Source organism: Amphiura filiformis, chromosome 11, assembly GCF_039555335.1.
Source record: "Amphiura filiformis chromosome 11, Afil_fr2py, whole genome shotgun sequence".
Taxonomy (NCBI): Eukaryota; Metazoa; Echinodermata; class Ophiuroidea; order Amphilepidida; family Amphiuridae; genus Amphiura; species Amphiura filiformis.
This window is the reverse complement of record NC_092638.1, coordinates 62,013,751-62,038,572: the sequence shown is the minus strand read 5'-3', so window position 1 is coordinate 62,038,572 and position 24,822 is coordinate 62,013,751. Positions and strand designations below refer to the sequence as shown.

At 38.7% G+C, this 24,822-nt stretch overlaps 1 protein-coding gene across 1 annotated transcript in view; it reads left to right on the top strand.

The window, feature by feature from the left end:
* The window catches only part of LOC140165117 (SMC5-SMC6 complex localization factor protein 1-like), a 33,044-nt gene extending 9,023 nt beyond the window's left edge, over positions 1-24,021 (top strand). Inside the window, exons 2-20 of the mRNA XM_072188548.1 lie at positions 437-589; positions 1,524-1,602; positions 2,152-2,392; positions 3,062-3,245; positions 4,264-4,402; positions 8,819-9,189; positions 9,709-9,768; positions 10,342-10,512; positions 11,179-11,378; positions 12,442-12,585; positions 14,459-14,612; positions 16,062-16,212; positions 16,856-17,022; positions 18,281-18,423; positions 19,121-19,242; positions 20,252-20,458; positions 20,880-21,005; positions 21,694-21,822; positions 23,148-24,021. Coding sequence (XP_072044649.1) covers positions 467-589; positions 1,524-1,602; positions 2,152-2,392; positions 3,062-3,245; positions 4,264-4,402; positions 8,819-9,189; positions 9,709-9,768; positions 10,342-10,512; positions 11,179-11,378; positions 12,442-12,585; positions 14,459-14,612; positions 16,062-16,212; positions 16,856-17,022; positions 18,281-18,423; positions 19,121-19,242; positions 20,252-20,458; positions 20,880-21,005; positions 21,694-21,822; positions 23,148-23,737 — 3,501 coding nt within the window. The 5' untranslated portion in view covers positions 437-466 and the 3' untranslated portion in view covers positions 23,738-24,021. The remainder of the gene's footprint in view (positions 1-436; positions 590-1,523; positions 1,603-2,151; positions 2,393-3,061; positions 3,246-4,263; positions 4,403-8,818; positions 9,190-9,708; positions 9,769-10,341; positions 10,513-11,178; positions 11,379-12,441; positions 12,586-14,458; positions 14,613-16,061; positions 16,213-16,855; positions 17,023-18,280; positions 18,424-19,120; positions 19,243-20,251; positions 20,459-20,879; positions 21,006-21,693; positions 21,823-23,147) is intronic.
* The last annotated feature ends 801 nt before the right edge of the window (positions 24,022-24,822 follow it).

Genomic DNA, 24,822 nt, shown 5'->3' with positions numbered 1-24,822 from the left:
ATTTTTGCCTATCACTCGCTATCAATCAGCAATCAATAGTGAACCAAAAAGTATCAAATTCAAAGCAACTAGTGCTTATTTAACCCATCCAGCATATCTTTATTTTTATTGGCCCTTGGTAAATGGAAGTAGCCCTTGGTTTCTTCAAATCTTGGTGAACCAGGGGCCACTTTTTTGCTGAAGTGGTCCCTGGTTCAAGCTCTCTTATTTTCACCCTTCAAGGCTTGTCATTGGCTGATATGTCATGCCGCTTGCCATAGCGGCAGGAAAGTCTGACAGGGGCATTACTCGACCGGTCGCAAATTTACTTGCCACTGGCGACCAGACGGGTGTAAATTTCCATCCCTGAATATAACTTTAAGGTTAACTATTAACATGACCTTCATTTTAAATTCATTTTAGTTCACATTTCCCCCACATTATGCTTCTTTTCCAGTGATATTAAAAATCAGATGCTACATGCAAAATGTTTGGCAATCCACGGAGGACAACCCAACGCAAGTTTCTCTTGTCAGGGTTTACAGAACATGAGAAAACGGAATTGGCTGTGGAGATTCTCAACTTGGGAAGCAAATACCTCGAAGTTGGGGTGAGTAAACAAAAAGATGTGAATCATACAGTTGTGCATTATAACTGCATACTGAAGAACTTACATTTCATTATTTATTAGAACAAACATCCATGTAAAATGTAGGCAGCAGAAGAAAAAAATTGCAGTGCAGCATGGTTATTTCAAAGTCTGACTATAGATTAGGGCTCTCAAAATGATGGAATTGTAGGCCCTGTTACAATTATATGTGATATTTCTGTTAAGAAAGGGAGATGTTGCACAAGTTTAAAATTTGATGTTTTGGAATTCTCAACTGGCCTAGAAAACAGTTTACCAAAACATTGATTGAATTTCTGATCGTTTAAAGATTTGAAAATCAAATGTTATTCATGTTGCTATCCAAAGCCTCATGATTTATGATTATTCTCAGAGATCACAAGATATATTCATTAAAGTAGATCGCCATGTTTGCCGGCCAAACATAAAGGGTGCACATCACTAAGTGATATGTTGCTGTACGTAGTTTTCCATTCACTCTTTCATATTTCAGATATTGCGACCCATTTCGTGAAGACTTTACTGCTAGCCTTATTAAAATTGATAACTTTAAGATGCAAACTAATAAATATCAAGATCAGATTGATTGTAAAATGGAATATTTGAGAAAATGGAGCTGTGGTATCACTATAATTATAAATAAATAAATTTCGGTACTTATATAGCGCCTTACCACAGATCACGGAGTGTTCAAAGCGCTGTAATTTTGCTGCCATGGTGAATTATCACAATCAGATCGCATCAACTAGGCATTGTGCAGCCGAATAGCGCAAACCTATCCGCACTTTAGATTGTAACATCCACCATTTATCTGCAGCTCCCCAAATTCCATTGGGTGAAGGAAGTTTTTGTTAACCAAGCAACTAATCTAGTCCAATTTAGTCCAATAACATTTAACCTTTGTCTTGTTTTGTAGGAGTATACTGCTGACTGTAGCCATGTGATTTGTATGAAGCCCATGAGAAGTGAAAAATATTTGTGCGCTTGTGCAACAGGTATGATACTGCCCTCAATTTTTTGACCTTTTTTTTGTGTTTTGTTTTGTTTTTGCCAATTTTGGGGGCATTAATCTTGCTTTTTCTCGCATTTTGAAGTGGCCATCTCGCATTTTTGGTCAAAAAATTGTGTTTTTTCTCTAAGCCTAGGTATGATGTTCTCCATTTTATTTTTTAGCATCAGTCAATATAGCTCAGTCAATAAGGTGCTAAGACATCACTTTGCACACAGGTATAAGTTTGAACCAGCAGGGCCAGGCTAATTAATTTGCTTTTGTGAAAAAAAGAATGAAATAACTCAAAACTCAGAGAGCTGATTTTGGCTGTGAATGTTTATTGTGATATATGTAAAGTAGATATGCTTTCTTGACTCACTGGGTTAATATTTATAAAATGATTAATGACCACAGTACAGTGAGCAACAATCTGTGAAGCGTTCAGAGGCCTGTTAGTATGGCATCTATAGAGCAATATTTAGGTAATTTTTATTAAGTTTTTGTCAAGACCTTTATTTATTGACAAATTCCTTGATTACTCTAAATTCTGCAGGAAAGTGGGTGCTGAGCAAAGATTACATAACAGACAGTGCCAAAGCAGGGAAATGGTTGAAAGAAGAGCAGTATCAGTGGGGTATACGACACATCAACGAGTCTGTGGGACAGAGCAGCATGGCCAAGGCACCTGCCAGATGGCATAGGGTGGTAGAAGAAACAGGCAAGAAATCCTTTCATGGATGGAAGGTTGCTATCTTTGTAGAGAACAAGAAGAGAAAGCCGGCTGTTTATAAGAGGTTAGTAGAATTAGGGTCGCTCAACTAAATCATGATCTATATTTGTAGACGCGACCATTAACAGTAACAGAACTTCCCACGTCATTCAGTTTGGGTCAAAGAAGCATAGCCAAAACAACTGCCAGATGGTATAGGAAATGGTGCAACTGCAAGAAACTGACAAGTAGCCATCTTTGTAGAGAACAAGAGGAAGCCAGCTGTTTAAGAGAGTTTTGTGAGGCCATGGATCATAGAGAATTGGTCCTGTATTGTATGCTAAGTAGCTGCATGGCCATAGAGACTGAACACGCTTGGCGGGGTACACCAGGTCATTGTAATTACAGTTGGTTGGGGTCATATGTAGCATAACCTGATGTATGGTTAGCATTGCAAGAAAGCAATTAGCAATTTAAGCAGCTCCACCCAGCTCAAAGTTTTCCAACTCCCTAATGTATTATAGCACATTTCAGACCTAGAGCTTATTCAACTGCGGAACGTAGAAGACAGCAGCTTGCTGGTGAATATGATGTTTTAGCAGCCACATAAATATATTTTATTCTATGTTTCACAGTTAGATAAGCTGTAAGATCTGAAATTTGCAAATACAGTGGTTCAATCCCCATTGTGTCTGTAACTTACCTGTAGGTAAGAAATGCTTAAATTTGTTTTTGTATATTTTTTTTTTCACAGAGTAATAGAATGTGGAGATGGGAAGGTAGTTAACGCCAGGTTACCCATCAAAGATGCAGATGCCATGGCAACCCAATTGACACTGGCATTGGTTGATAAGACCTATGAGAGTGATGTGAAGTCATTGGTTGCAAGAGGAGTACCATGTGTGTCGCCTGACTTCATTGCTGAGCACCTGTTTGAGGTAAGAAGATTTATCATTTAATGGGATATTCCAGTTGAAATCCATCCACCCTCTATAGAAGACTTGACCTCAATCTTGCACACAGGGGGTGTAGGTTTCAAATGGAGTCACCCATTCAGGTTACCCCATTTGAAATTTTACGCTCCCTGTGTGGAAGATTAAGGTCATGTCTTCAGTCCTTAGTGTTAGTGCTTTGACTTGTGGTCATATCATGGCACGTGTTCTAACATGTATAACTATTGTTATGTTTATGTAGTTCTTCTTATCATGGTAGGTATTATAGAAGGAGGTTCCACAGAAAAATCCTGATCCACTCAATACGGTTAAGCCGATTACGCTATTCAACGCGAGTCATCACATGAATGGATTTAATCAGTGCAGTCCCTCAAACACGGCCTTTGATGTTTAATGTTTAAAATTTAATTTAAACAGACCCCCAGGTGACCCGTACCGGAAATGGATGGTATCAGTGCCCTTTTGCATCGGTCACATGATCTTCGATTGCGTCATTGTGTTTCCGAGGTTAAGTTGATTTACTAGCGAAAACCTGATCGAATTCCCTCATTTCCTTCCAAAGTTACGGTGAATTTATGTATTTTTTCTGATCATGATTAGTAATACTGGTGGGTGTCTGCGGGACTTTTAAACCAGTGGAAATGATTTGGAAAGGTTTTCCAAGACTGGCAATGTTGTTTCTATGATCCGCCAAGCTTGGCCATAAGAAATATTGGCGTTATAAAATTACCGGAAGTAAATTGTTTTCCTTTGTTTATGGTCACGGCCACAATGCTTTGTGGGTAAAAATGATGTCATTCTGCTTAGAAGTCGCAATAACAGTGGTTCATAACCGGCCAAGCTCAATAGATAAGAAGCTTAGCAAATCGATAGTGCACCATTCATACCTGATTGCTCAGTATCGACTCATAACGATCATAGTACAAAGGGAACTGGGTTCGTGAATTCTCCTTCTATGATACCTACCATGTTCTTATGTTATGTATGTTTATTTGGATCACAGGAACATCCGGACATGACTAAATTCCTTGTTGGTAAGCAGCCTGTTAGTTGCCAGTCTATAGTAACATCAACAGTGAGCAGTACAAGGAGCAGTAGGAGATCCAGTCGTGCTAATAGCAAACCTACCTCCCCTCTCAAAGGTAAGATGCAGGCTATATTAAGTTCAATTATTATAGTACTACTAGGCAATTCATGAGTTGCCAGTCTATAGTCACATCAGCAGTGAGTAGTACAAGGAGCAGTAGGAGATCCAGTCGTGCTAATAGCAAACCTACCTCCCCACTCAAAGGTAAGATGCAGGCTATATTAAGTTCAATTATTATAGTACTACTAGGCAATTCATGAGTTGCCAGTCTATAGTCACATCAACAGTGAGCAGTACAAGGAGCAGTAGGAGATCCAGTCGTGCTAATAGCAAACCTACTTCCCCACTCAAAGGTAAGATGCAGGCTATATTAAGTTCAATTATTATAGTACTACTAGGCAATCCATGAGTTGCCAGTCTATAGTCACATCAGCAGTGAGCAGTACAAGGAGCAGTAGGAGATCCAGTCGTGCTAATAGCAAACCTACTTCCCCACTCAAAGGTAAGATGCAGGCTATATTAAGTTCAATTATTATAGTACTACTAGGCAATCCATGAGTTGCCAGTCCATAGTCACATCAACAGTGAGTAGTACAAGAAGCAGTAGGAGATCCAGTCGTGCTAATAGCAAACCTACCTCCCCACTCAAAGGTAAGATGCAGGCTATATTAAGTTCAATTATTATAGTACTACTAGGCAATCCATGAGTTGCCAGTCCATAGTAACATCAACAGTGAGCAGTACAAGAAGCAGTAGGAGATCCAGTCGTGCTAATAGCAAACCTACTTCCCCACTCAAAGGTAAGATGCAGGCTATATTAAGTTCAATTATTATAGTACTACTAGGCAATCCATGAGTTGCCAGTCTATAGTCACATCAACAGTGAGCAGTACAAGGAGCAGTAGGAGATCCAGTCGTGCTAATAGCAAACCTACCTCCCCACTCAAAGGTAAGATGCAGGCTATATTAAGTTCAATTATTATAGTACTACTAGGCAATTCATGAGTTGCCAGTCTATAGTCACATCAACAGTGAGCAGTACAAGGAGCAGTAGGAGATCCAGTCGTGCTAATAGCAAACCTACCTCCCCACTCAAAGGTAAGATGCAGGCTATATTAAGTTCAATTATTATAGTACTACTAGGCAATTCATGAGTTGCCAGTCTATAGTCACATCAACAGTGAGCAGTACAAGGAGCAGTAGGAGATCCAGTCGTGCTAATAGCAAACCTACCTCCCCACTCAAAGGTAAGATGCAGGCTATATTAAGTTCAATTATTATAGTACTACTAGGCAATTCATGAGTTGCCAGTCTATAGTCACATCAACAGTGAGCAGTACAAGGAGCAGTAGGAGATCCAGTCGTGCTAATAGCAAACCTACCTCCCCACTCAAAGGTAAGATGCAGGCTATATTAAGTTCAATTATTATAGTACTACTAGGCAATTCATGAGTTGCCAGTCTATAGTCACATCAGCAGTGAGTAGTACAAGGAGCAGTAGGAGATTCAGCCGTGCTAATAGCAAACCTACTTCCCCTCTCAAAGGTAAGATGCAGGCTATATTAAGTTCAATTATTATAGTACTACTAGGCAATTCATGAGTTGCCAGTCTATAGTCACATCAACAGTGAGCAGTACAAGGAGCAGTAGGAGATCCAGTCGTGCTAATAGCAAACCTACTTCCCCACTCAAAGGTAAGATGCAGGCTATATTAAGTTCAATTATTATAGTACTACTAGGCAATCCATGAGTTGCCAGTCCATAGTCACATCAACAGTGAGTAGTACAAGGAGCAGTAGGAGATCCAGTCGTGCTAATAGCAAACCTACCTCCCCACTCAAAGGTAAGATGCAGGCTATATTAAGTTCAATTATTATAGTACTACTAGGCAATCCATGAGTTGCCAGTCTATAGTCACATCAGCAGTGAGTAGTACAAGGAGCAGTAGGAGATCCAGTCGTGCTAATAGCAAACCTACCTCCCCACTCAAAGGTAAGATGCAGGCTATATTAAGTTCAATTATTATAGTACTACTAGGCAATTCATGAGTTGCCAGTCTATAGTCACATCAACAGTGAGCAGTACAAGGAGCAGTAGGAGATCCAGTCGTGCTAATAGCAAACCTACTTCCCCACTCAAAGGTAAGATGCAGGCTATATTAAGTTCAATTATTATAGTACTACTAGGCAATCCATGAGTTGCCAGTCCATAGTCACATCAACAGTGAGTAGTACAAGGAGCAGTAGGAGATCCAGTCGTGCTAATAGCAAACCTACCTCCCCACTCAAAGGTAAGATGCAGGCTATATTAAGTTCAATTATTATAGTACTACTAGGCAATCCATGAGTTGCCAGTCTATAGTCACATCAACAGTGAGTAGTACAAGAAGCAGTAGGAGATCCAGTCGTGCTAATAGCAAACCTACTTCCCCACTCAAAGGTAAGATGCAGGCTATATTAAGTTCAATTATTATAGTACTACTAGGCAATCCATGAGTTGCCAGTCCATAGTCACATCAACAGTGAGTAGTACAAGGAGCAGTAGGAGATCCAGTCGTGCTAATAGCAAACCTACCTCCCCACTCAAAGGTAAGATGCAGGCTATATTAAGTTCAATTATTATAGTACTACTAGGCAATCCATGAGTTGCCAGTCTATAGTCACATCAGCAGTGAGCAGTACAAGGAGCAGTAGGAGATCCAGTCGTGCTAATAGCAAACCTACTTCCCCACTCAAAGGTAAGATGCAGGCTATATTAAGTTCAATTATTATAGTACTACTAGGCAATCCATGAGTTGCCAGTCTATAGTCACATCAGCAGTGAGCAGTACAAGGAGCAGTAGGAGATCCAGTCGTGCTAATAGCAAACCTACCTCCCCACTCAAAGGTAAGATGCAGGCTATATTAAGTTCAATTATTATAGTACTACTAGGCAATTCATGAGTTGCCAGTCCATAGTCACATCAACAGTGAGTAGTACAAGAAGCAGTAGGAGATTCAGCCGTGCTAATAGCAAACCTACCTCCCCACTCAAAGGTAAGTAAGATGCAGGCTATGTTAAACGGGGAGTCCTGCCTGGCCAGTTCTCCACAGAAGAACTGACAATACACCTGTTACTTTGATGATAGACAGAACAGAATTTACATGGATAAATTTTAACCTTGATTAATTCTCCAAGGAACTTGAACCAAAAGTGGGGCTTTCACTTTAAGTTGCCAGTCCATAGTCACATAAACAGTGAGCAGTACAAGAAGTAGTAGGAGATCCGGGCGTGCTAATAGCAAACCTAACTCTCTTCTCAAAGGAAGGATTCTGTCAGGGCACCAGCATTTCTTTCATTGTGCCAGTGTTTGGGGTTTGAACCCACTCCTTGTGTCAAGTACAATTATTAGTGGTAATGCATACTCAGATCAGAAGTGATCAGTGCGAGTAGTCAAAGATCAAGTGATACTAATAGCAAGCTAACTCTAGTTGCACCCTCATTTAGGAGGTCACAAAATTGGTGGGCTGGTCAAACCTTTCTTGTTTAATTCCCGACGTGGCACTACGAGACTCCACTCAAAGGTAGGGGACAGGTTATGTCAAGTTCAGTAAGTGTTTTAGCAACACTGGGTATAATATTGAATATGCCTGACAATTTATAAATAACATGTCTCTATATGGTGCATTTGAAATCCTGATGTGCTTGTGATATTTATAAGTGGTTTACTGGTCCACTACAATACATGGATCCTGAATTTTTCTAACAGAAGTCAGTTTGACCGAAATTACTTTCCACAATACAATATGCATGTTTGCATGTTCTAACAGAACATTCCTTAGCACCCCGCACATGTGATCAGCAGAGCGTATTGAATGCTACATATGCTACAGGTTGTTCCAGGATACACAATGACAGATAATTTTGGTCAAACTGACTTATAGTAGAGAACCCACAATGCAGGAAAAAAAGGTTGGCACACTTTGCCTGTTTTCTGGTATATCTTTGCTACCCCCACTCCCCCAATTCAATGTTGAACCAAGCCATGTTGTCAACAGGTCCGTGAGACCCTCCAACATTGATAGATGGGGAGTGGGGAAGGGTGAGATATAGGGGGGAGTCTGTACTTCACATATATATTGCATGCATGTTTCACTCACCTCTCCAATTTGGATAGGGCATGCATTGTTTAGTGCAAGTGTGCCAACTATTTTTTCCTGGATTGCAGGATCCACATATTGCATGATGCATACATACATGTCATACAAATAAGTGTACATACGTACATACAAATAATTGTAAACATATGGTAACATCTTTAAATAACAAGCAGTCATCAGTTACCAATGCATTTTTCTCATCAGAAGTGAACAGTGCTAGCAGTTTGCAAAGATCAAATTTTGCTAATAACAAAACTTCCACTCAAGATGGAAACATCTTTATTTGCAAAAAACTTATACAGTTTTTGTCCATTTTTTGTCAATCTCACTAGTACTAGCAGTAGTGAAGCAAGAAAGAGTGTCACCACCACTTAGAAGGGTCAAGAAGCAGACGACACTCAAGTTTACTCCATCAGTACCTGCAGTATCATCGGTCAAAGCTGCATCAGCCCCTGCTCCAGAATCATCAGTCAAAACTGCATCACCCCCAGCTCCAGTATCATCAGCCAAACCTAAACCAGTCCCTGTTCCAGTATCAACAGTCAAAGCTGCATCATCCACTGCCCCAGTGTCATCAGTCAAAGCTGCATCAGCCCCTGCCACAGCAGTTAACACACCGGTGAAATCTACTACCAGGGCCACATTTGTTGATTTGCAAAGTGTTAATCTACAGGATGTCAAAGAGACTGTTGTGAAAAAACAGGTACTGTAAAATTGGATGTTACTGTGAAACAGGTTTAAACGACAGCAATCTTGTCAAAATGGACTTTTTGGTTTCTTCAAAAAATGATATTTTAAGCTTGAGAATGATACCAATTGTTTTAAAATTGCTGTATTCCATTATGAGCAGGATCCAACACAATGATCATACATCATTATGTGCAGGATCCAACTACACATCAAACACAGAACAGTCTGCACATTAACTCAACTATTCTGGGCCATTTTTATGTATGCAGTTATGTAAACAACATAAAAAAATAAACGCCAACCCAAAATTAATTTGTTAAGTGCCCTCTTGTTAATACTGTTGATTATGTCTAATGAAAAATAGAAGGCATACTCTTCATCAGCAGCACAGAGGCCATGCAGGCAAAACCTTGTTTTGAGATGCCTGTGCAAAGAGTCCATTTCTCTACATAGGATACAATGAAGTAAGTGCCATTCATTGTACTCGCACATGTCACATTTTTAAAAGTGAATATTTGCTTTCTTTTCACAGGCAAGAGACCCACTCTCCTTTGTGCCATACTGGATGCAGGTTGCACCACCAAAATCAAAAGTAAGTAGTAGTGGTGTGCCGTTGGTGGCACATATTTTATGACATCCTTAAGTAGCAATGTTATTGGGAGTTTCTGAAATCATAGAAAACTTTTAATGTTATGGAAAGTGTCATAAACCAATTATATGGTGTGGGACGATAAGATGAAATGTGTAGAGTTGTGTTCACAGGCCTGTACCTTTATTTATTTTTAGCGAGGAGGTGAGCACTAAACTGGCACCAGCCATTCGAGTTGGGTTATATTTTACCCACTCAACTAGTTAGTTACTGGTAGCCATTGTCTATGAAGTACTAACCATGACTAAATTGACTACAGTTGTAGTCATGACTAATAGAGATAGTCAATATTTGAGTCAATATTTGTGACTTTTTACTCTGACCTGGTCTATGTGCACTCTTGGTTCGCAAAACAACTAAAGTAAAGCTTGTAAGGTGCGGCTAGCCATGCAATTTCCTATCTGTGAACTCGTAATTGGAGAAATGTTCAAGATAGCATGAAAACTGCAAGATTGGTGCCCATTTGTTTCACTCAAAATTTACGTATTGCATTTTGATTGTTTTCTTTTCCATCAGGTGGGTGATCGTTGCGCTATGCCTTTTCCCAAAGTCATATCAAATGTGATTGAAGCATGTATTGAGGAAGGGCTGTGGCTACAGGCTGTTGCCATAGTAACAAGCAATCTTAGTGTTTCCAAATTTCCTCCAGCAGATATCATCCATATGATAATGCAAGAAATTATGAAGGTATGTAACAGGTATTCATTATTTGGATAACTTTGATTTGAATCATTTGCTGTCCCTCTATGAGGTATGAAACTTCATTGGTACCGTATGTCTCTTAAGACATCAACCCAAACTCCCCCGCTGCTTTTTTGCCTAAGTGGATGGAAAAAAAGAAAAAAATTGTTTTCCTCACCTGGGAATTGGTCCACCAACCCTCAGGTGCCAACCAGTTCAACAGGCATAAGAAGCCATGCGTGTGACCATGGCCTAGCCAACAGTTTTGTGCTTACTGATGTGTAGTTTGGCATGATTACGCTTCATGGTTTTGTAAGGTCTAGTGGCATTAGGGTTAAGGCATTAGGAGACCATCATACCTGCAAACTACACATTTTATCTGATTTGCTTGGATTTTTCAGTTTCCAAACCCCAAAATCAGAATAGTCAGATTTTTCAAAAAACTTTACTAAGTAAGAACAAAATTGTACATAAGTTATGGTTGGACTACATGAAAGAAAAAAAATAGCCAAGTGCATAAACATTGGTAACATATAAATGATAATTCAGTCTGGACGATAGAATCATTGCGTATTTGAATCTTAACTTTGGAAAAGAAATAGTGGTATTTTTAGTCGGTTCTATAAAGGTTTTTTTTATTCGATTTGTTTGTTTGTTTTTATTTGTGTACAGTCTGCCAGTACTACCATTGCAACTAGTGGTTATCACATGTTGAAGAGCATCCTATGTCTACACAGTCCTATGAGCACACCATCACTAGCTCAAATGTACCTGCAGTCTATGCTACCACCTGAGAGGGACATAGAAGGATTTGTGATTGAAGACGATTCACCCATCAGATGCCACTGGGATTTCATGGACAGGGTCATCAGGTAAGTGTGGGGTGTGTGTACCTGGTTGTTTCACAGGAGGTAGGGGTGTGGGCATAGGGCACTAACAAAACTGCTCAATTGACACTGTACATAATTTCATTCGGCAGTCTGGGCATGCGCACATTGAAATTTGCATAGCTAATGAGCTTCGCCCACATGCAGAATGGCGTACACCATATGGTTTACCATTGAATTATCGTCCACAACAACCATTTGATCCATGCATATCGATCATGCTTAATCACTTCCTGGTAGTGCTTGTAGCTGAATTCGGCACCAAAAGTAAAATACGACTCTCAACTTTACACTAAAAATATACCTGATTGCTGAAAAAACCTACTTGTATGATAGAAAGCAATCAAAAATCGACCGTTTAATTTACTTAAATTTTGTAATCCAGAGTTCCGAGCTGCAAAACTGACTCGAAACAGCGATGAAAAAATTGCTGTAACTTTGGTAATATTTGTCCAAATTTGCCGGGGTAAAAAGTATCTTGATCAAAACATATAGTGCTGGGCTCACATGTACAAGATATGACGACACCGGAATGGTATCATCATTGGTTTGCAATGGGAAGTCAATGTTTGCCAATCGGGATATTGATTGATTCGGCAAGCGCTCAGATTCAGCACATGATTAATGACGTCATAATGAGCGGCGCTGTTTATTACGACATGCCTTATTTGGATAACGAGCTACCATATTTGGATACGATAGATAATTTATGTCCGTTGAAATTCCCTACACAGTTTTGTATGTGTAGGGTTGTGTTTATATGATTGTAACATACCACAGGCATGAGAATTTTCAGGTGTAAATGGGTTTCAAAATGAGTAACTCTGACCATTTACATTTGAAAAACATACCCTCCCTGTGGAAGATGTTTCCAAAGTCTTCCGCAGTGGTAGTGTAGGTTTCAATTGGAAAGTACTCTTTGACCAAAAATACAGCTTTGTGAATAAGGGTGAGTTATCACTATCGAACTTAAATGCTGTAATAAAGTTTTTATGAAATTTCACCTTCTCAGAAGTAATTATTTGCTTGCTTATTTGTCTTTTGCCAGGAATTCCTTTCCCAGCATGTTCTGTCCAGACGATATTAGTAAAGAAGAGAGTGTGAAAGCAACCAAGTCCCAGATGAACCACCAGCTCCTTCTCAAGTATCTAGTCTCTCTATTGGAACAGGACTTCAATGGGTACCAGCAAAGGTATTATACATGCATAAGATAAAATATGCAATGATTTGACGATGAATACACATGTACCAGCCCCAGACTGACCCTTGACTTGATTTGATTTGATTTGATTTGATTCAGCATGTTAAAATGGATACACATTACAAACATTATATTGCACTTACAGGTAAAATACATATTATAAACATACAAATTATTTTACATGTTTACAGAATCCATAACACCATGCCAAGGATAACCCTTTAAGCTTAAAAACTTATTTCCAAAGGGGTCCTTATATTACAGAAAAAAGATAATAAAAGTTAACACTGGTAAAAAACACCAAAAATCAAAAACAAAGCATTGGAGCAAAAAAAAACAAACAAACTAGACATTCATTTGATATAAAAGGTGAGCTTTGACATCTTTTTTAAACTTGTATTTCAGTGAAACAGATTTAATATCTTCCAGCAAGCTATTCCAGTTTTTGATAGCATTAAAATAAAAAGAACCAGAACTTAAAGACTTGATCCGTGGAACTTGAAAATTAAAGTCCCTTCCCCTTGTGCTGTAATGATGCACACTTGATAGTCTAGTAAAGTTCTCATTCATGTAGTCAGGACAAGTATTGTAAAAAATATTAAAAACATGATTTAAACGGAGCTGCTCAGCTCTGTTATTTATGTTTAAAATGCCAAGATTTTGAAAGTCAGAGTGACTGATGTGATACCGAAAATCCTTATTCAGAATGAAACGAATGATTTTGTTTTGAGCACATTGAAGCCTTTGCGCGTGATATTTGGAGATGCCTGCATACCATGAAGAGATTGAATAGTCAAAAAGGCAAAGAACAAGAGCTGAGCAGATCGTTTTTTGAAGCTATAAAAAAAAAAATTAGCTTGCCTATAAAGGAATTTTAGGCGAGAGTTTACTTTCTTAATTATATTAAAAACAATTTGTTCACCATCAAGATATTGATTTAGTTCGAGCCCAAGATAAACTCCAGACTGTTTTGCGTTGATAATTTGACTGTCACATGTGATGAAAAAATCAGGATATTTGTTTACTTTACGCTTAGAACCAAAGAGAATTAGTTCAGTTTTGCCCATATGAAGCGACAATTTGTTTTCAATTAACCATTTATTACAACTTTGCAGAGTAGTGCTAAGATTCTTAGCAATTTTTCTGGGTCTTTATCAGAGTACATCAGGGCACTATCATCAGCATATTGTAATAGTAAACAATCAGCAGAGTTTGGCATATCATTCACATAACAAAGAAATAAAAGAGGCCCTAAGATACTGCCCTGAGGTACCCCGCATGTTATGGTAAGGGGATCAGACTCAACCCTATTAATGTTCACAATCTGCTTTCTATAAGAATAAAACCAAGGTGTTGATTTTACACCCATAGCCGACAACTTATTGCACAGAATTTGGTGGTCTACACTGTCGAACGCCTTCTGGATGTCCAGTAAGATCATGCCAGTGTAGTAACCGGAGGCTGTTTGCTTCCTAATGTGATCTTGCAAATGAATGAGGCAGGTGTCAGTTGAGTATGATCCCCTAAAACCAGACTGAAATTGATAAAGAAGCTTGTTTTCAACTAAGTAACTGTTCAATTGAGTAAAAACTGCTTTCTCTAAAATCTTTGAAACAACAGAAAGAATACTCACTGGCCTGTAATTTTCGGCATCAAGTCTCAAAAAATAGGGTGTGTAGGGTACACCAGAATTGTATTGAAAACACAGGGTGCGCAGGGTAAACCAGAATTGTACAAGTTTGTTTTTCTTCTTTATATTGCTCAAATAATATACATCCTTGTTTCATTTATTTTTACTGTTTTATACTTTTTGTAAAATCGTACCGGAACGTTTACTATATGACGGATGTGTGCTTTGTTCCAGATATCTGAACTCCAAAAGCAAGAAGCCTGTTAACTGTATGGTGTCAAGTATTATATGGCCAAGTGGTCATCATAGAGTCATGACATCAGCACTCAAACATCTACTAGGACACTTCATCAATGCAGTGAAACACACACAACAGAATGAGACCATGGTATGTACTTTGACAGTGTTCCCAAAGATTCTTGAAAAGTCAGGGAATTTTGATTATGATCATGGACATTCAAGAGAGAGGTAGAAAGTCATGGAGTCATTTCCAAAGAGAAATTCAGAATGCAAAGTTTGTAAAAGATATTGAAAAGGTAAAGACAGAAAAGGAAAAAAGAAATCCTGTGTTTGCTGTTGACACCATGAGGGAAAATCGGAACCTTATTTAAAGTATATAATATTGCCGTAAATGTTGGCCTGAGATTTTGTGATTTGGTCTTTTGAAAAGTATAGAATTCTATGAGAACCCTGTTTGACCATTGGTTATACATATATAGTTTACATGTAACTAACTCATGTAAATTAGTTATGTCATTCATTTGGTCGGAATGATATTGATAATACCCGAGATAGATCGCTTCACAGGGGTGTGATTTTTCCGGATTTCCGGATTTTTGGGATTAAAAAAAAATTCCGGATTTAAAAAAAAAAAAAAATTTTATTTTTTTATTATTTTATTTTTTTGTCGCTTTTGGAGTGGCCCTGGACCAAAAGCTAAATGCTTAACAGAGATGTCACATTTCCGGAATTTTCAGTTTCCAGATATGAGAAAATCTCCAATTTTAAATGAAAATTCCTTAGAACCCTGACTGGATGATTTATAGACACACTGTACTGTGCAAAAATGGTGATGCAATTTCTCATGTGTATGTGAATGATATGATACTGGAAGTATGTATTCACAGATAATAAATGTTTTTATACTATAAAGTGAAGTATTTTAACAGTTTCTCATTTTTGCATTTTACCCCATGAAATTGCATCTCCAGTGGTGCTCAAGTGTGGAAAATCCCTCTGGCTTCGGGGGGCTTCGCCACCTCGATCCCCACCGGGGCATTGCCCCTGGACCCCACCAGGGGCCCTTGAGCGGGCCCCTGGACCCCCGGCCGCATCAGGCGAGAGCTCCGCTCGCTCCGCTTTGCAATTTCATTGCCTTGGGGGTTTTTTCAAAAAGCACCAATCACACCCCTGGCTTCATCACATTGGTTGTTTTTGGCTGTTTCATCTCACACCCTCTCACATAAAGAGAAAGCTTACTGTTGCACTCCATGAGAGAAATCGCAAAAACATGCCATAAAATAAATGTTTGTTTGTGAAGCAAATTCCAAGAGTTCAATTTTTTATCAGGGGATTCAACTTCTTTTAATTAGAAAATAACAGGCATATTACTATTTTCTATCCAGAAAAAATTTACTGAAACTAATATATGAAAGGCCCTGTACAAACAAATAGGGATTTTTGAGAGGATGTCCCCATTAACTGAGGTGAGAAATGGGTAAGTACTATAGATGGAACAACCCAACCCTAGGAACTTTTTAAGCATTGACGCATGAAAAAAGCCACAGTACAAGACCTGAAAAATAATATTGAAGTGTGAATTTCTCTTTACCTGCAGTGTACTCTATTACGGATGCTAGCGACTGTCGTGCGGATGGCAGCAGAGCTTCTTCGTTTAGATAACCCGTCATTAGTACAGTACGGTGTGTGCGCAAAAGATGGACCTCTTGTAGAGATAGCCTATGAACTTGTTTCCATGGGAACACAAGGTACGTGGAAATCAAAAGGGTATATCCCATGACACTGAAAATACCTTAGTTAGCACCATAAGAAAAAAAAGGGAAAGAAGGTAAAATCAAACATGTCAGATTCTGATCCTTTAAATTTTTTGAGTAGTGTAGTTCTGTGTAAATCTTTTAAGATTAAACAGTTTAAAAGTTTATTTTTGAAAAGTATTAATGTAAATATTTTATGTTACTTTTGATTTATTCCTACATTAGGTCATCGTATTACGAGGTTCTCCCACAAAGTGTGTGTGCGTACACCTGTCAAACACTTTTTTTTAAATTGCTGTGTGCATTTTGCAAAATCCTTCCTGGCTAGAAAAGCATGAGAAACAAAAATGCACTTTTTACACATGTGTTTTCAGGGAGAACCTCGTTTTGGTAGCAAGATGGCGGATCCACAAAAAGGACCAATGCTTCAACTAAAGACATTAAACCCAAAGAGTACCGACTCCCGTCATGTTTGCATGCTGCTCATGGATGGCAAAATAGTGTAACTCATTATCATTTATTATCATTTGATGAAGGAAATACCATAGCATTTTTTAGTCGATACTAGTTAACTTCTTTGGCAGATGTGTATCTACCTTACATTGACTTTCAATATTGCTCTCTTTTGTCCTTGCAGATGGTGTTTTAGATAACAGTGAATGTATACATATCATGTTGACAGCATTAGAACCCAATTGGCTTAAGATGTGTGTGAGTGAGATACTACTTCAGGACTATGATGATTGCCTTGTGTTATCTCAATACAAGAACAAAGCTACAGAATCATTGAGCTTAGAGAAATTGGTAAATATTGTTTGATTTGTTTGGCTTTGTTTATGTAATCCAGACCTGCCAACTGTCTTTCATTTTGAGGGACTGTCCCTCAATTGCGGTTTTCCAAAGTAAAAAAGAGTGACAGTCCTGAACAGCAGAAAATGATGCAAATTTCACTTAAAATTTTTGCTATAGCATTCTCTTTAGTCTATTGTGATAAATTTTGACCTGCAAAACCTTCCCTGAATTCTGAAAGTATATTGCGAACCTCAAATCTTTGAATTTGTCGGTACCTGGTTTGTGTACGTGTACAAGGTTTTGGCCTCTTTTGTCCCTCTTTCTGACTTCAGTAGGTCGGCAGGTCTGGTAATCATGCAAAATGAGGATAATGGAAGGATTGGATGGTATAGCAGTTGATGCACTTACCTGTAGACAATGGATGATCTGTGGTTAGTGCTCCAAACGCAGACTACGATAGAATACTTTCTGCAAGTTTTTACTGGGAAAAGATTGGCGGGTGATGCGGTTTAGTGTTACAGGTTAATGTGCACAGTGGAAACAGATCGGTTCGAAGTGAAACGGTGTGGACACCCGGCAACGCATGATCTATATTTCTGCCAGTAGAAACACTACAGTTAATGGTTGCTGGGTTGTACATGTCTTTTATGAACATGTATGTATCCCATCATGACCATATCAGGGGTGTGAGAGTTCCTCTTTTCAGCTGATTTTTTTCTGTTGTCAAAATTAACATGTTTTCTTTAATTTTCAGGCCATATTTGGCATTTTCACCCTGATTTTACGCTGTTTTTCAGCGTTTTTAGTAATTTTCCTCTTTTTTGGTCTGTGGCCTCTCACACCCCTGCCTTATAAGCAGCTTGGGGTTCAGGAACACATTTTCAGTACTTCCGGTACATACCACAACCCTTATTTTAAGCATCAGCAGAAACGTGCTGGTTGTTAGTGGATCGGTTTGTGGGTCACCTGGTATTGTCATGCATGGCTTGTAGGTGTGGTGATACAGAATGAATCATAACATCAGTAAATTCAAAATGGGTATGTTATGTTTGTCTCGCTCTGTTGCAGCATCTGGTTAAACTTGTCATTGATTCAGAGACTCCATTATGGCATTTATACTTTCCTCTCCAACTCACTCTTTTCTGCTTTCTTTTCTCTTGACATTTAATGACTCTATCAGAAACTTTCTGCATTTCAGGCTTTTCAAACTTCCAAATCCTGTTACAGTCCTTTATATTAACTAAGTAAATATTGTTACTTATCTTTACAGGTTCACTATTTCTTTTACCTGTTGCCAAGGGCAACTGCCATGTCATCCAGTCAGGAAACATCCAGTCAGGAGAGCATCCCTGCCAGTCCTCTGAAGAAGACCACACGCAACCCTAGAATGGTTAAAGCACTGCAAACATTGGCGTAAGTAGCAGGAATGGGAATTATGATATTAAACACAGGGTGTTATTTACTCACCTTCATGCGGTACAAGTCAATGACCAGTAACACAAAAGCATTTCTTAATTTCATTCATTTGGACTTCAGTCCTTGTACTGCTGAGCTTTGCACAAAAATGTGATCATTCATACAACAGCAAAAGGATGTCTTTGTGCAGCTGAGTCATATTATATCTATAGATCCAAATAATTCAAATATATGTTTGAGCATTAGGAGAGCATCCCTGCTAGTACACTGAAAAAAACCCACCCGCAACCCTAGAATGGTCAAAGCATTGCAAACATTGGTGTAAGTAGCAGGAAATGGTATTATGAAATTAAATGCAGAGAATAAATTTATTTACTCAATACACTGCCACTGGATTGTTGCTACATACATTAGAGTATTTCAGACAACTGCCAAGAGGTTTTCTTTTTTTGGAAGCCTTATTACTTTGTGAAGAGTTAATGCGGTACAAGTCAATGACCAGCAACACAAAAGCATTTCTATTTCATTCATTTGGACTTCAGTCCTTGTACTGCTGAGCTTTGCACAAAAATGCGATCATTCATACAACAGCAAAAGGATATGTCTTTGTGTAGCTGAGTCATATTTGTGGCTGGAGATCCATATAATTCAAATCATTAAACATATCTTAATGTTTTCTTTCTTAAAATTCTAGAGACTCCAACCACATCAATGCAGCAGGGAAAAAGAGGAAGTTGGACAATGTATCAGAACCAAAAGTTGGTAGTCCTACCAAGAGAAGACGTATAGCACAACTGAACAAGAGAAATGCAAAAGGTTTGTATCAGGTTGCTAATGACACTTTGTTGTAGATATACTATTCCAGTTGAAATCCATACACCCCCTGTGGAAGACATGACATTGATCTTCCACACAGGGAGTGTGAATTTCAAATGTTGTTACCTGAATGAGTGACTCCATTTGCAAATTACACCCACTGTGTGGGAGATTAAGGTCATGTCTTCCACAGGGGGTGTATGGAATTTCAACAGGAATAGCCCAGTGGCTATAGTGCTGTTAAGAATGGAATAAGAAATGACACCCTCAAATTTGAATGGGAGTACTGGCATCTTATATGTGACATGATTAAGGGGAATGAGTCACATGTCGACCCTGGTCGAAAAAGAGTTTTACAAAGGTTCCTAAAGTGGACATTTAGAGCTTTCAGAAACTGAAAACCCCATGTTGATACGACGTGCCTTTGCGAAGTTACATCAATTTATCAATCGCTGAAAACAATGTAAAACAAAAGAATTTGAACACTTTCTTTGCCAATATCTCAAAATCAATATTAGCGACATGCGACTCATTTCCCTTGATCGTGTCACATAAGTGATACTGCCTGCTGCGGAGTAGTCTATCCAAATTCGGGATACAGAACCTCAATCAAGAAATTTAATGTTGGCACACTCTGGCATAATAATTGTAAATCGCCACCCTTCTCCTCCAATTCAACATTGATGAAAACAATTTTGACATTGGGCTCTCCAGTCTCCCCAACATTGGTTGAGGGGGAAAGGGAAAGATTTGTGCTTCTCATCAAACATAGTTATACTAATTTCACTGAACTCTCAGAGCAGCAATGAAGAGTTCCAACATATTGTCAAAGTGTGCCAATTATATTTTTCTTTGATTGCTGGCTGTGACGGTTATTTTAGATGTAGGGTACTGTGCCTGCACAGATTTGCAGCCCTAAATAATGCTAAAATGGTACATTAATAATTATGTTACTTTTTCCTGAAATCTTATTTGAAATTTTATCTTTTTTATTTTTAACATTCTAAAGGTGAAACCCAACTACACGTAGCTTGCATCAAGAACGATATCCCTAAGCTACGTCAGTTGTTAACATCGCCGGGCATTCAGGTCAATATGACAGACTTCGCTGGCTGGACACCGCTGCATGAAGCTGCCAATCACGGTCATATCAACTGCATCAAGGAAATACTCAAATTCAAACCTCAAGCTAACATCATGGCATTTTTGGATAAAGGTATTGTTTCTATTTACTTTTCTGTTAAAGGGCAATAAATACTCACCACCCCCCGTCCCAATACTCACCACCGCCCGTCGGGGGCAGTGCAGCAGAATGTTAGATTGATGAAACAGGATTTATAATATGTCTACCTGGGCTTGATCGGGGGCTTGATACAGCAAACAACAACTTGCTTCATCTGTACACATCCTTAAAAAATGTCAATTGCAGATCAAGCCAGGAAGCAGCCACTCCACGGCTATGGAATTTCACTCCTTGGGACAATTACATGAGAATGCAGATCAACATAAATAAACCGTAGCAGTGGTATAATTTACAGTACCAATGTGGAGCATATGGCAAGTATACTATTATTATTAATCGGTTTCAATTTTGAATGTCTCATTTCATGAATTTCTGTATGTTTATTTCATTTCAGAATCAAAGAAAACCTATGGGGGAGTAGACCTACTAGCAGCACCTGCAGAGTGTGGTACCACCCCGCTTCATGACGCCGTTCAGAATGGTCATCTAGATGTGGTCAGGCTATTAGTGCAGAGTGGTGGTAAGTCCAAGTCCAAGATGGGGAAAATCCGGTATTTCAGTTGAAATCCATACACCCCTAAAGAAAACATGAGCTTAATATTTCAAACAGGGAGTATGAATTTCAAATGGAGTTACCTAAATGGGTGACCTCCCTTGACACCCCCTGTGTGGGAGATTAAGGTTGTGTTGTCCATAGGAGGTATATGTATTTCAACTGGAATGGTCTAATGCACCCAAAATCACACAATGATAACGGATTTTTTTAAAGAAATGAAAAATACCTCCTGACCTACCTACCCTATGTTTTTTTCAGGCTGTTAAAAGCATTTTTTTTTTCTGAAGCCTATCCAACTGTTTATAACTACAATACATTTTTATTTTGTCCAAAAGACTGGTTGATTCTTTCATACTTCAAGTTCATCCCCAATGAGCATTCTCACATAAAAACTTTCAATAACATTAGGATATTATTCTAGCTATCCTGTTAATCAAAGAGAGTAGAAGGGAAGGGACGATAAGAGAAAAGAAAATACAGAGAGGGGAAAGTTGGGAGAGGAAGAAAAGAAACAAAGAGAGAAGTGCATGAAACATGAAACATTTTGTAGAGGGTGTTGTGATGGGTAAGAATGTAATTGGACATTTAAATAACCATATTAAACAATTCTTGATATTTTATTTTCAATGTTACAATTTTTGTTTCTCTTTAGGAAAGAGTGTTTTGATGGCAAAGAACATCGCTGGTCTAACACCGCAAGACCTGGCCATATCAGACGAGATGAAATTAGCTCTGCAGTGTGAAAAACAGCAGAGAACACGACACCTTAGAAACTCGCAAGGTAATGTACTTATTACGATATATACCTTTTTAAATATATAGGCTACTAGGTAATTGCAATATCTTATTGGTTAAATTTCTCCTCCATTGTCCATGTGTGATATTTGCTTACTTCCCTAAATTTCCAGTTATTTCATTGATGCAAAAGAACAACCAGTGGCGGCGCCAGGAATTTTTTTTGGGGGGGCAAAATCAACAAATTTTGCATAAAATTACAGCAGAAAGTGGACTTTTTCGTAATTTGGGTTTTTTTCTGGCATTTGCCTCCCCATGCTCCCTCCCCCATGGCGCCGCCAGTGAGTGCAACCAAAATTCAATTTCTACTATTTCTTCCCTGTGTTGGGAGCTACCATATCAACCCGATGACACTGTTGCCCATAGGACTTAATTTACTTGGAGCGTTGAGTAGTATCGTACAAGAACAGGGTCGGCATTGCTTTCAGAACTATAAAGCAACATAATATTCCATTTTATTTTCATGCATCCAGAGTTTTTCGGAACTAGAGATAGATGCCGTTGGTGGCGTCTGGCCAGATGAAGGGGGCTAGACCTGTGACGTCGCGCAGACGTCACAGGTCTATAGAGCTGTTGATTAAATGCACTTTTTTGGCCCAGATCTATGCTGTTTCGTATATTTATCAGTGTTTCCAACCCTTTTGAAACCATCCTAAGGCATTCCATGCACTACAATGTCAAAATTGTGGCTACATCATAGATATCTCGGGCATCTCTGGGCATTACCAGGTCTGAGCATATGAAAGCAATTCAGGTGTTCCTTCAAAGCTTTAGTCGTGTGCTGCCACCTAGCGGTGGTTCCGGGAACGTGGCGTCAAGCATAATTTGCCAATATTTAAAGCCAGTTAGATGTTGTGAATTGGTTAAATAGTGGTATCCTGTGAATAGTAATGACCTCTGGCAAATATTATTGCAGTTATTTTGAAGTGGGCTTGATGAAGAATTCAAATATCACAGTTACACTTTTGTGGGTCTTGTGGTTCTTGAGTTATAATGTAAAGAGTCGAAACAAAGCATCTTCATAAACGACACATACATTGTATCTCAAGAACCACAATACATTAAGCAATTTTTGAAACTGCATGTTTTGCATTCTGTACCCATTTAAATCTTTAAGGTATAACTTTTCATTAATCCCCTAGACATATGACAATTTTTTTTTGGGGGGGGCAGTTGAATGACCATGACTACTCCAGCATGCCTTAACAACAGTAAAATGGCTTCAAATTGATGCATTGGCAGAATTCAGCAAGCTGTCTTGAATCCTTGTTTGTTCTCAAGTTTGTAAAACCTTTTTTATCATTCCTACAGGATCACCACCAAACAGGTTTAATTCTGTACCAGTAAACCAGGTCAAAGGTCAAGATACCAATGTCAAAGACAACAATAATAACAACGCATTATCCACCAGTTGCCCATCTGAAGAGCTCTACTCTACCGTTCTCGGATCAACTCAAAATCCCAAGCTATTTGTCACCGCCACCCAAGCCGATCGGTACTGCCTAATAGTTCGTCATCTGCTCCGAGCTTACGTCCAAACGCACAAGTTGATAGATCTCAAAGCAGAGGTGGACAGACGATTAGCAGTGGAAAGTAAACAGCGCCATCTACACACTACGTTAAAAGAGAGCCCTGGTAGCTTCTTCTCCTCACCAGTCGTACCAACGCTACCATTGGTTAAGCTTCGGGATATTCGTAATAAAGTAGCGAAACGGGAAGTAAATTTCAACGAAGAGGTGTTAGCCAAGGATTTACTGATCATGAATCAAATTGATACACACATCACTGGTTTTATACATCATGTAGGACGTATCGGACCATGGGTTGGACAGTCTATGAGCTCAATGTGTAGTGCGATATTTTTAGAACTGAATCTGCTTGCTTCAGTTTGGCAGAATTAAAATGTCGGAGAGTGTAAATCGGGGGTTCCTAACCAGTGGGAAGGGTACCACATCTGGAGATGTGTGACACACAGGAATATTAAAGTTGTTTGTGTGGCAAGTATAATGTGAGGTCAAAATTGTTCCCTTCAGAGTTCAAGTTTAAGAGACCTCATTGACCGATACATCATGAGCGACAAGGAAGTCTGATACAAATTTGGCAATATTTTTGCCAAGCGAAGGAATCTGCAAGAAATTTTTTGCACACTAATATTTTCCGATGGTACAAAAATCTCAACGGCCACCGACTTGGGTGATGTTCTAAAAAATAGTTAGGAACCCCTGGCACAGATGCTTTACTAGTAAGGGCTTTGTCAGCTAAACCTAGTAAAGCGGAAACTCCGCCAGAGCAGTGTTTCTGGGGTGCACTGGTTATCAAATTAATCAGTGATAATGTTATTTCTGAATTTGACTGGTGTTAATTAATGCAATAACATTAAATCATCAATTATCATCTGTCAAATTCAGAGATAATTTAGTCACTGATTAATTTGATAACCTGGCAGGTTTGGTTCACCCCAGAAGAACTGCGCTAGCAGGGCTTCACTTAAAGAAGTTATATTTCTGCAGCTCTGATTTTACTACCGTACTTGAATCCATTTATTGGGTTTCTATTTGTATTTTTATATAGTTTTTTACAATGATGGAGCAGTGTTTTATACCAGATTATGTACATACACGTGCTTACAAATGCAACATTTTAGTTAGCTTTTAACTTGTGTGCTGAAATGTGGCTATATTCTCATAATTATTGGTTGAAATTGTGCCTTTCTTTGTTACTGCTTTCCCCGTCACCTGAAGTCTCAGATGTATTAAGTGATATGTATTATGTGATATGTATTATGTGATATGTATTAAGATATTAAGATTTTACTTATCAGTATTACATTGTTGTAGAGATAGGTATTATCAATTAAAATCAGTACGTATCCCTCCTACTCAGGACAGTGTATGAGGTGTCACTGTAGCTGGAACAGAAAATAGACTTGAGAAATGTTGTTCTTTGTGAAAAGTTCCCAAGTAAAACAAAAGTGTTAAAGGACTAG